This window comes from Hibiscus syriacus, unplaced genomic scaffold, assembly GCF_006381635.1.
Source record: "Hibiscus syriacus cultivar Baekdansim isolate YM2019G1 unplaced genomic scaffold, ASM638163v2 tig00109945_pilon, whole genome shotgun sequence".
Taxonomy (NCBI): domain Eukaryota; kingdom Viridiplantae; phylum Streptophyta; class Magnoliopsida; order Malvales; family Malvaceae; genus Hibiscus; species Hibiscus syriacus.
In genome coordinates, this window is record NW_024062535.1 from 765,330 (window position 1) to 778,545 (window position 13,216).

At 33.1% G+C, this 13,216-nt stretch overlaps 1 protein-coding gene across 1 annotated transcript in view; it reads right to left on the minus strand.

Annotated features, from left to right (window-relative positions):
- LOC120210913 overlaps positions 1 to 8,771 on the minus strand; it is an 89,553-nt gene extending 80,782 nt beyond the window's left edge. Inside the window, exons 1-3 of the mRNA XM_039209561.1 lie at positions 8,521 to 8,771; positions 8,313 to 8,418; positions 8,017 to 8,233 (exon numbers count right to left, since the gene is read on the minus strand). Coding sequence (XP_039065492.1) covers positions 8,017 to 8,233; positions 8,313 to 8,418; positions 8,521 to 8,663 — 466 coding nt within the window. The 5' untranslated portion in view covers positions 8,664 to 8,771. The remainder of the gene's footprint in view (positions 1 to 8,016; positions 8,234 to 8,312; positions 8,419 to 8,520) is intronic.
- Between the last annotated feature and the right edge of the window lie 4,445 nt (positions 8,772 to 13,216).

Sequence of the window (13,216 nt, forward strand, 5' to 3'; positions counted from 1 at the left end):
TAAGACATATATAAAAGTACAAAAAGAAGATAAATTGAATGTCTAAAATGGTTAAAAGAACTCACGGTACAGATTGGTCATTAACTCGACATTATACTATTCCATTATTCTACCCATGCAAATGACTCAAAGGGAAAATGAAGAAAAAATAAAAGAAAAGTTACTTGATTCCCATACTTGAGGGTCCTCTTGCTGTTTTTACACATGGTGTGTTGGATCAGGTCTCATCTCACTATGGATTCCCATACTTGAGGTTTCAGAGCTAAAACTCTTTTATTCTACTATATATATATTAAAGATGTATTTTTTCATTTTTCAAGAATGTAAGGAGTAGCCAAAAATACTAGCCAAGGGTTCCATATGCGCCTTAACACCAAGATTCTGCTGAAAGAAACAGATCGGAAAGAAAGTCATTATTTCTATTTGTCCTGCAGAGTATTGTTTCCTTCCTTGTGACTGGTGAGGTTCCATGAATAAGCCTCAATCATTCAAACTCAGGCAATTCCAAAAAGAAACACTTCCATAATCAATCTACCTACATAGCTAGTTAAATACTTTTGCCACTGTTATTACATAATGTGAAACTGTGAATCGATTAAAAGAGCTTATTCGTGTTTATACGAATCTACATGTACAATGTGAAACTGATCTTGAAAATGCAGAGCTTGTGAAAGAGTAGAGGTTTTTGGAACATATCTTCTTGATGTTATAAGCCATGTGTAGCTAAACTTCTCCAAACTATCGTATGTTCTTCTGGCAGAGCGGAAGGCATGCACTTGCATGAACCCTGGCATGTCAGAAACCAAAACTTGTTGCGGAAGACGGCTATCGGATAGAGCAAAATCGTAACTGATAATTTAAGAAAATAAAAATGAAGATAAAGAAGACACAAATTTTACGTGAAAAACCCCTAAATAATATAGGGTAAAAACCACAGGCAACGGTAGAAGAATTTCACTATGAGAAAATAGGAATTACAACTTTTCTCGATCTACCAAGGAGAAAAAAATGATAATTCTCTCTTGATAAAAAGGAGAAAACAACTCTCAAGAAACTCTCTAAATTCTTTAGTATTGGGAGAAAGCTAGAATGATTTGGGATGGTTTTGAAGCTAAATGGGTTAGGGTATTTATAGTTGAAACTTAAGGAATAATTTTGTAAATATCCTAAAGTACAATGACTAAATTGAGTTATTTACCCTTGCACATTTTCAACAATTACAACCCTTTTTGACTCATTATTTTTGGTGGATTTGTTTAATGCCACCTTTCAGTGGATTTTAATTTTCAACAATCTCCCACTTGAAAATTTGATTGGAACAGTCGTATCTTCACACCATTCTTTCTACCTTATACCTTTATGTTGCTTACGTCTATGATAGGCCACAAGAGGATCGACACCAAGTAAATTTATCTGTATTGATCGCCTTCGTCATGAAATCTGCTATGTTATCTTTGGTATAGATTTTATGCATATCTATCGTCTCTTCTTCCACCTTTTCACGAATGAAGTGGTACTGAACTCGTATATGCTTTTTCCTTGAATTAAATGCTGGATTCCTTGCTAGATTTAAGGCACTTTGACTGTCACAAAACAGAGAGACATACTCTTGATTGTTCCCAAGCTCCTCCAATAGCATCTTCAACCAAATTGCTTCTTTACTGGCTTGTGTAGCTGCTACATATTCTACCTCTGTTGTGGATGTAGCCACAACTGACTGCAATTTTGAAACCCAGCTTACAGCTCCACTAGCAACTTTGAACACATATCTTGTAGTAGATTTATTTTTATCCAAATCCTTTGCATAGTCAGAATCGACATACCCATTGATAAGTAAGTTTGATCCTCTGTAACATAATGCAACATTTGAGGTTCCTTTGATATATCTTAGGATCCTCTTTACTGTATTCCAATGCTCTTTGCGTGGATTCGCCATGTACCAACTAACTACTCCCATTTCTTGTGCAATGTCTGGTCTTGTGCAAATCATAGTGAACATTAAACTTCCCACTACTGATGCATACGGTACTCGAGACATCTCCATCCTCTCTTCTTCACTTCTAGGACTCATACTGAAGGATAATTTGAATTTAATATGAAGAGGGGTAGAAATTGGCTTACAATCTTGCATGTTGAATCTTGACAAGATCTTCTTCAAGTAATTCTTTTGTGAAAACCAAATCTTCCTATTACTTCTGTCTCGGTGAATTTGCATCTCTAGAATCTTGTTTGCTGATCCCAAGTCCTTCATTTCAAATTCCCTAGCTAGTTGTGACTTAAATTCTTCAATATGGTCTTTGTTGGGTCATGCAACCAACATGTCATCCACATACAACAGCAATATAACAAAATCGTTATCACCAGACCTCTTGAAATAAGCACAAGGGTCTGCATTAAGTCTGTTGTATCCAAGGCACATAATGAAGGAATCAAATCTCTTATACCAATACCTCAGCGCATACTTTAGACCATACAGAGATTTGTTCAACCTGCAAACCTAGTTCTTCTTTTCTTTTTCTTCAAAACCTTCAGGCTGGAGCATGTAAATCTCTTTTTTAAGATTTCCATGAAGAAAAGTTGTTTTAACATCTAGCTGCTCTAGATGTAAATTCAATGTAGCACACATTGCCAAAACTACTCGAACTGTTGTTAGTCGAACCACATGAGAAAAGATTTCATTGAAATCAATACCTTCTTTTTGAGCATATCCTTTGACCACCAGTCTTGCACGATACCTCTAAACTTGATCATCACCATTTCAATTGATTTTAAAGACCCATTTATTACCAATTGACTTCCTTCCTTGTAGTAGTGGCAGAAGGTCTCATGTATTATATTTATGAAGGGTTTCAATTTCTTCTTGCATCGCCATCATCCATAGTGAAGCATCTGAGCTGTTTATTGCCTCCTGGTATGTTGATGTCTCACGTCCTCTGTTAAAAGGCAGTATGCAATATTTTCTTCTATAACATAATCTGAGTGCCAATTGGGACATCTTCTCACATGATCTGATTGACGAGTTGTTGGAGCTTCAGAACTCTCTGGTTCTTGTTCATCATGTGATGGTTCTGCTTCAGAAAATTCTCCTTGTTCAACCTCCTTTTCCACATGTATTTGTGTAGTCTCTGACTTTTCAGCGCTACCATCTTCTTTTTTCTTTTGTATCTTATATTCTACAAATATAACATCACTGCTAATGATCACTTTGCGGGCAGTGGGATCTCACAAGCGATACCTTTTTACTCCATGAGCATACCCCAAGAATTTGCATTTCCTGGATTTTGGATCCAACTTTGAAATTTCTTGGGAGTTGTACATTACGTACACAATACTTCCAAATACATAGAGGTTTGAATAATCAGCTGGTTTACCAATCCACATCTTCATTGGTGTCTTTAGCTCTATTGCAGTTGATGGAGCTCGATTCACCAAATAACAGGCGGTATTGACTGCTTCTGCCCAAAATGATTTTTCTAGGCCAACAGCTCTCAACATTGCTCTTGTTCTTTCTAACAAGGTTCTGTTCATCCGCTCTTCCACTCCATTTTGTTGAGGAGTGTTTGCCACTGTGAATTGTCTTTTGATGCCTTCTTTCTTGCAAAAGTCATCAAATTCTTCACTTGTGTATTCTCCTCCATTATCTATTCTGAAACACTTGATCTTATTTCCAGAATCAAGTTACACCCGCGCTTTGAAGATTTTGAAAGTGGAAAACACATCTGACTTCTTCTTAATAGGATACACCCAACATCCTCTGGAGTAGTCATCAATAAATGAGACAAAATATTTTGCTCCGCCAAGGGATGTAACTGGTGTTTTCCATACATCAGAGTGAACCAATTCTAGAACATTTTTGCCTCTAGAATTTGATGTGTTGAATTTCAACCGGTGTTGCTTACTTGTTATGCAATGCTCACACAAAGTTAGTGATACCTTTGTTAAGCCTGGAAGTAGCTTTTGCTCCACAAGGACTTTCATTCCTTATTCTAACATGTGTCCAAGTTTCTGATGTCATAGCATTGCAAAATATGAACTACATGAGGCAATAGAGGCTTCTGCCTTTAGCAAAGTCTCTCCCTTCAGCATATACAAGTTTGCTGCTATCTTTTCGTCTTTCATCACCACAAGCGCTCCACGAAACACCTTCATGATTTCTTTCCGTGTTTCAATCTTTCTTGCATTATTATCCAACAATCCGTAGGATAATAAATTTTTCTTCAGGCCTTTCACATGCCGCACATCTCGAACAATTTTGATTGTTCCATCATACATCTTTAATTTGATGGTTCCCACGCCAACGATCTCTAAGACATGATCATTGCAACTATACACAAATTCTCCTGAGACAGGTTCATACTGATGGAACCATTCTCTTCTTTAGGTTATGTGATATGTTGCTCCCGAATCAATGAGTCATATATCTGCAAATCTTGTTCTACATTCCACGGTGGTTGACGCTTCACAGCATAGATCATCTCCATCATCTGAAGTATTTGCGGTATTGCCTTGTGTATTGGAGTTTTTATTTAGACTCCAACAATCCTTCTTCAAGTGACCCTTCTTTCCACAGTTGTAGCACTTTAAATTCTTCTTACTTATCGACTTTGATCTGCCATGTTTGTGATTGATGTTTTGGCCACGTTCCGTTGATCTCCCTCTCATCGTTGCCAACGCTTCTGCTTGTTGAAGATTTACTTGTCTGTCTTCCTTGTTCTTGCGCCGATTTTCTTCTTGTAGAATAGCAGTTGTAATGTCATCGAAGACTAGACTGGTGACATTACTGTTTGTCAAGTTGATGATAAGTTGATCATACGAATCAGGTATACTTTGAAGTAGAATTTCAGTACGTTCTTGTTCTCCTATTGTACATCTTAGGGATGTAAGCTGAGAAAATAAAGTGTTCAGCGTGTTTAAGTGCTCCGTCACTGAAGTAGATTCCGGCATCCGGAGAGTGTACAATTTCCTCTTAAGGAAAATTTTATTGTGCAACGATGTGGCCTCGTACAGTTTGGTGAGATGATCCCATATCTCCTTAGCTATCTTCTTCTTCTCGATGCTTGACAATACTTCATCTGTTAATGCTAGATGAAAGTTTGTCATAGCATTCTCGTCAATTTCGATCCATTTGTTGTCATCTGTGAAATCTACCGGCCTTTCACTGATAGCTGCTAGACAATTGTCTTTCCTCAGGATGACCTTCATCTTTAATTTTCACAATGAGAAATTTTTCCCATTGAACTTTTCAATATCAAATTTCGTTGTCATAGCTTCTATTACGGATAGCTCTCATTATTTCATTATCGTGAATAGTTCTCTAGAACATTCAAAGAATGGGTAATACCTTCTTACTTTCTTATGTTGAAGATCCACCTTTTGGTGGCAACCACAAAGACAATAAATAGATATTACACACTCTAATCTGGCTCTGATACCAATTGTTGTGAAAGACGACTATCAGATAGAGCAAAATCGCAACTAATAATTTGAGAAAATAAAAAATGAAGATAAAGAAGACACAAATTTTACGTGGAAAACTCCTAAATAATATAGGGTAAAAACCACGGACAACGGTAGAAGAATTTCACTATGAGAAAATAGGAATTACAATTTCTCTCGATCTACCAAGGAGAAAACAATGATAATTCTCTCTTGATAAAAAGGAGAAAACAACTCTTAAGAAACTCTCTAAATTCTCTAAAATTGGGAGAAAGCTAGAATGGTTTGGAATGGTTTGAAGCTAAATAGGTTAAGATATTTATAGTTGAAGCTTAAGGACTAATTTTATAAATATCCTAAAGTATAATGACTAAATTAAGTAATTTACCCTTACACATTTTCAACAATTATAACCCTTTTTGACTTATTATTTTCGGTGGATTTAATTCCACCTTTCGGTGGATTTGTTTAATGCCACATTTCGATAGATTTTAATTTTCAACAAAACTTTCACCTGAAGAAACGAGATCACTGATGATAGATTCGTCTCGACGTGGGATACTGACTTTCTTCCTTCAACAACCACCTTTCCTCCTTCGATACCTTCTTTTTCGATTCCCTTCTGGCCATCCGTCTACAGTTTGGCCATTCTCTAGTTTCTTCAACAACAAACTCGGTGAAACAGGCTTGTTATTTGCCGCTACAGAAGACTCGGGTTTTGGCTTCTGACTTCGTGTACTGGACCTATAAAAATTGCTCAAGAAACCACTTATTAGTGTCTTCTGCTTATTCTCTCCCTCTCTCTCTCTCACTGTGTCTTATTCCAATAATGTTGTATTAGTCTATGAAGTCAAGCCACGAAGGTGAATAAATATATACAATGTGAGAAGGGGAGGTGTCAGGGAATCATTACCCAAAAGAAATAACTATATAGAAAATAATAATATGATTAGAAAGTGGACGAAATAATCTATATAAGCAAACCATGTGTTGTTGCCTGTGATAAAGGATAAATTAAAGGGTAATGATTGCTTTGCAGAGATTTAATGGGCCTTTTTCTCTAACATTCAAGGTACGGTCTGACTGTCTGGGTTAGAGTTAATTTAGAGTTTTTATTTTTGGGGGGGATATTTGTCTCCAAAGTGTTGTTTTGTGAAGAGCCGGCACCCACATGGGGATCTTCCATTAGGCTACCTACGGAACTGTCACTTTCAAATGATTATATTTGTGTTGGGATTATACTTTGTAGATTAGACGAAAAATTAAGATAAAATTACAACTAAAATATGATGAGTATAATTTTAACTAATAAGATTGGTTTAAGTGGTAAGCAATTTGATGTCGTTTAAGTGAGGTCTTAGGTTAGAGTTTTCGTGTATGTAAAAAATCTTCATTAAGAGGCTCACACATCAAAACTAAGTGCAAGACATTGGTCGATTCAGAATCTAGAGGGAAAAAAATACGATGAGTATAATTCTGATAATAAAAGGCAGACTAGCGGTGATCAACTAATAATAGATTATGAGTTTTCAATCTATTAAGAAATTATGTTCCAACTAATACAACTATATAGGTGTGATTTTGGCTCTGCCTAGAATAATTTATAATTTACCTCGAATTATTTTTATTTATTTCAATCACTTGTATGATTGGATCACATAGATTAAGATTTAGCCCTCCTATTTATTAACATGTCAGTAGTCGGCTATTAAACTAAAGGAGAGAAAAGCCTGCATTATTTTTTGTTTCATGACTAGCACGCTTCACATTGCAACGTTCTCTCGATTTCAGTGGAATTGACTTCGAAGCATGGGCGAAGCATGTGCATCAGGATTTGCTTTCTTCTTGCTTTGCAAAGTTAAAAGGTGAGTCCGTAATTTATTATATATATAAAAATTTCTTAGTTGATATTTCACTTGTTCAAATGCTCAATGATTATTACTTATTGGGTTATGGACTGAATTGGAGTCCGTGAATCAAAGTCGATGAATTCTGAACAAATGCCAATAAATAAATAAAGATATGGAGGATAATATTCTTCAGTATCTTATATATGTGATTTGGAGGCAATGACATGATCTACAAGAATGGCCCCTCATGACATTGGTCTTTGGAGACAAGCGATCGAAGCCATGAACCGTAAAATTATGCAATCATATACCTACATGTTTCGATGACATGAATGTTGATTGAAGTCTTTGGATTTTGGTTGTTTATCTTAAGAATAATTCTAATAATTTTAACTTCATTTTTTCATTTGGGCCTTGAGCTTCCAAAGCTGTTAATGGTCCCCCTTGTTCTGTTGGAATATTGTGACGCCCTCAAATCTCGACACAGTAAACAATATATTAGGATGGCAGTTGATTGGGGGGGAAAACTCTTCCTATATCACTGACTGGAACAGTTCCAGCACATAAGCCTGACAGGCTCAAATGAATCTTGAATTCATGTGGCAAAAAAATAAATAAATAAATAAACATGTTAACAAGGCAGAGTTTCAGCACATAAACCACTAGATTTCTACTGAATGCTCAATCTTCTGCTGCTGTAGTTGTTTCTGTTGCTGCCGTTGTCGTTGTGCGTTGCAGTTGGTCAGAGAACATGACTGGTTAGCAGCGACGGGCAGCGGAATTACAGGTAGGTTGTCGCAGTTGCATAGCTCAATCATGTTACCGTCGGGATCGTGAAAGAAGAGTTGATCGACTCGGATTCCACCTTCTTCTACACTACCCTTTGCGTATTCTATATTCAGCTCTTTCAATATGTTCTCCAGTGTCGCCATGCTATCGCACTGGCACTGCAATTGATTAATTTCTATAAGAACGTATTCCCTCCAATATTCATGTATTGTTAGCATATGCAGTATATAAAAATACCTGGAAAGAAATATGATTGTTCTTAGGATTAATACGTCCAATCTTAGGCATGCTTTCAGGATTTTCTGATCGGAGAAGATGGATACCAATGCCATAGCTGAACAGCCTATCCAATCACAACACTAGGAATCAATACTTTAACCCAAAAAGAATGACAAGAATGCAAATGGTTTAAAGAATCTTGCTGGTGGAATTAAATTTAAATTACCATGCACCAGAGAAATCAAGGGAACCGGGTCTCTTGATGGGAAAAAACCCTAGAACATCCTGATAGAACTCCACGGATTTCTCAACTGATCTACACGATAGTGAAACGTGATTCAAGCACTTCAGCTGTAGAGGATTCTCCATTTTTTTTCTTCCTGGAATTCTTCGGCTCGAGCTAAACAATAACGAACAACGTAAACAACTGTTGTATTGTTTTCTATATGCAGCAGAGGTTGTTAAGAAATGGAAGTTAAAGAAGATTTGATAAAGATGATGAGATCGGACATCGCTCGATACATTTATAAAGACCAAAAGCTGAATGTTTTGTCTTTCTTCCAAGTTTGGTTAATTCCATATTTATCCGTATCTTGTCATTAAACGGTCACACATAGATTCTATGTTGAAAAGGTTCAATGTAAAATTTGACAAGTAATTGCATATATACACTTATTTTTGTAAATTTATGGTAGAAGATATAACAATTCAAGACACTGAAATAAATTAAAAATTATATTAAATATTTAAAAGATAATGATATAGAAAAAATGCTTGATTTTGTATGGAATAAATTATTGTAAATAAATTGAGATGTGTAGCTACTCAGGTTCCTTAAGATAAAATTTTGACCACTCCTTAATGCTTAAGATTATTAGTCTTCTGTTCCCACATGATATAATAACTAGATAATTAACTACAATATTATAGCGGTAGAGATCATGAATTATACACTTTCCCTTATCTAACACCAAAAACTAGATGAGGAGAAATTTTTTTTTTCCTTTCAAGTTGTCTCAAGTTCTTGAATTATGTTTAACCCAAAAAGTTTGCACAATATTTATAGGGATTTATCATAGAAAATAACATAGGATTAAAATTAAGGTATAGCAATACTTCCGGAATTACAATACCATATTTTACTCAAATATAAAATTGTAAACAATATATTTATATTTTAATCGAATATAAATTTAAAAATAATGTATTCCCATTTTTAATGGATTATAAAATTTTAAATAATAGAATATTATCTTATTAATATCCAATTTTTAAAGAAACTGTGAAATATGTTTTTAAATAAAAATGTTCAAATAAATATATTATTTTTAAAAAAAATATTAATTTAATTATTAAATTTTTCAATAAAGTCATCATATTCTTTTTACAATTTATAATTACGTCCCCATAATAAAAATAATCTCCTAATATGGTGGATGATGCTGGCCATTATGACGGCTCCGGGTCTGATGGGACAATTTGTTTGACCATGGAAAGACATGTACTACGAAAACTAAAACTCCATCGGACAGTTGGTTCCGATGAGACAAGTTTCTTACTTGTCAAGAGAAGCAAATTGGTTTTTTACTTCCCTTTGGTTGACAACATGTGTTTGTTTGATTCTTCAAGCATGGTATTGCAATCCAAGTTTGTTCAGGCTTTCAGCAAAAATTCTAGTACTATCTACTCCTGAAAACTCTCCACGTTTAATTTTGTTCAACCCAAACAGAGGCGTTCAAAGTTTCTTATATTGAAATAGTAAGTTGGATAAGATTTTAATCTATTCAATATTACTGCATGCACTACGCTATCTACTTCAGAATTCAGATAATCGTTACATAGGTTCGACGTCGGTTTTAGATATATGTTTCTTGGGTTTATCATTAATCTCCAAATGCACGTAACGCGTACGTCCACCGTTGAATGCCCCATAGATTATTGAATTTCAGCGATTAATCTCAACGTAAGCAAAATATAGTAGGCGTAGGTATATGACGTTTTATCAGAGTTTGCGTAGAAAAGTCTACAAAGAAGGGGAAAAAAACATGCGAGAGAAGAGCTGGCGTTGGTGTTTAGCTACTCTAGTGCACCGCAGCTATACAAAGAGTTTTAGTGTTGACTGGTCTCAACTCTTAAGGGGTTCAAAGTTTGCTAATGCATAAAATCTCTGTGGTCCTATCCATATCTTTGCATCTTAATTTGTTCCTTGCTGGAGGTCATAACTAGTCAGGTGGTACATTATCATCCATTTGAATAAATTATGTAAACAAAAAATCATCCAGCTGAATAAATTATGTAAACAAAATTACCCCAAATCCAATGTTTAAATCATGCCTGGAGCACGGTCAAAGATGATGGTTAATTTTTTATTCTTAGAGGTTATGAGTTTCAATACTAACAACTCAAGGTATTTAAGTAGTTATTGTTAAATGGTTAAGAATCTCTAGAACAAGTACTACCACTTATAATCACTCTAGATTAATTAAAAAGAAAAGAAGAAGAAATCATGCCTTACCAACAATAAACTGTGATGGCAATGCCCTGAATTAATATGGGTGTTTATTATTTAGATTTAACTTAATTAATTGATCAAATCAAAATTTAATTTGATTACTCGATTGGATAATTAGATATTAAATCTTTGAATGATTAAAAAAATAGATTTGATTATCTATTAATTTAAATTTAAACTAATTGATTGATAAATAATATGAAATTACAAAAACAATTAATCTAAATCAATAAATTTTGAATCAAATTAATCAATAATTCAATTAATTAAATTAACCAATAATTCAATTAATTGGGTTAATTTGTATGACGTTTGCATCCATGTATACGAACTGAGGCCCAGTCAGACCTAACCTTTGTTTATACCGGGCCCAAGTAACCTCACCTATTTATTCATCAGTTCATACTTCATACTAAGGCTTAGTTTGTTTTCACTGTATAACCTCTTCAAACCTCTTATATCTGCGCCGCGCAGACCACACGCAGACATTAGGTTTCGCAGACCGTTTATTTTTTAGAAGACAAAGCTCTTCTAACGTCTGCGCAAGCTCTTTTTGGTGCAGACATAGTTTTATGTCTTCAAATCTCTTCAAGAACAATTATAAAATATGATTATTTATTAAAATAATTTTAAATAATTTAATAAGGTTATTTATTTTAAAATAAAGTATTATAAAATAAATTATTTTAAAATAAATTATTATAAAATATAGATTGATTTATTTTAAAATAATTTATTTTAAATAATTTATTAGTATGGATTGATTTATTTTAAAATATGGATTGATTTATTATTGTAGTTGTATGGATTGATTTATTTTAAATAATTTATTAGTATGAATTGATTTATTTTAAATAATTTATTAGTATGAATTGATTTATTTTAAAATATGGATTGATTTATTTTAAATAATTTATTAGTATGAATTGATTTATTTTAAAATATGGATTGATTTATTTTAAATAATTTATTAGTATGGATTGATTTATTTTAAATAATTTATTAGTATGAATTGATTTATTTTAAAATATGGATTAATTTATTATTGTAGTTGTATGGATTTATTTATTTTTAAATATAGATTGATTTATTATTATAGTTGTATGGATTGATTTATTTTAAATAATTTATTAGTATGTATTGGATTATTTTAAAATATGGATTGATTTATTTTAAATAATTTATTAGTATGGAATGATTTATTTTAAATAATTTATTAGTATAGATTGATTTATTTTAAAATATGGATTGATTTATTTTAAAATTTGGATTGATTTATTTTAAATAATTTATTAGTATATATTGATTTATTTTAAAATATAGATTGATTTATTATTGTAGTTGTATGAATTGATTTATTTTAAATAATTTATTAGTATGTATTGATTTATTTTAAAATATGGATTGATTTATTTTAAATAATTTATTAGTATGGATTGATTTATTTTAAAATATGGATTGATTTATTTTAAATAATTTATTAGTATGGATTGATTTATTTTAAAATATGGATTGATTTATTTTAAATAATTGTATGGATTGATTTATTTTAAATAATTTATTAGTATGTATTAATTTATTTTATAATATGGATTGATTTATTTTAAATAATTTATTATTGTAGTTGTATGGATTATTTAAATTTTAGTATTGTAAAACTAAAATTATTTAAATCTCAGTATTACAAAACTCTTTTAAGTTTAAAAAATCAGTTTATTTATATTTTAGTTCATTTTAGTAGTCTGCAGACGTTAAAAAACAAACAGTCTTCTTTTTACAGACTGCACACTTTTGATGCAACTCTTCTGCTATAGATGCCTACAAATATGATCCGCAGACTACAAACATTTTACCTTTACAAAAACAAACATCACCTAAAACTCCAGCGGTAAAATAAATGTTTCGCCTATTCAATCTCATCAACTATCGAGTATGAGCTCTAAAACTGAAACCAGCGCTTTCTTCTACGTTCTTCATACTTAAAATTTCCTCTCGGATTTTACGGGAAAAAGAAATGGACGGAAACCTTGAAGTCTCCTTGGACAAGCTTCCCGTTAAACGGCTCAATGCCATCGAAGAAAACGGCCTCGAACACTACCCTCCGTAAGAGTCTCTTCCCGATCAAGTTCCTCGTTCCTTAACTGATGACCTTAGCATTGTTAACTTTTCTGTTTTTTTTTTTAATTATTGTATTTCATAGCGATTCGGGATACAACTTGGATCACAATCGCATCAAGAACGTACATCTAGTGGCCTCACATGACTAGTACCTTGAGTAAGACGTAGGTCACCTCTACATTAGCAATGTACACCAACTAGCCTACTTCTCTAGAGTAATGGATGAGTTTAGATCATAGACGCTTAGAGTTGCATCCAACTAAAATACATTTTGTAATTTGGCACGTCTTTT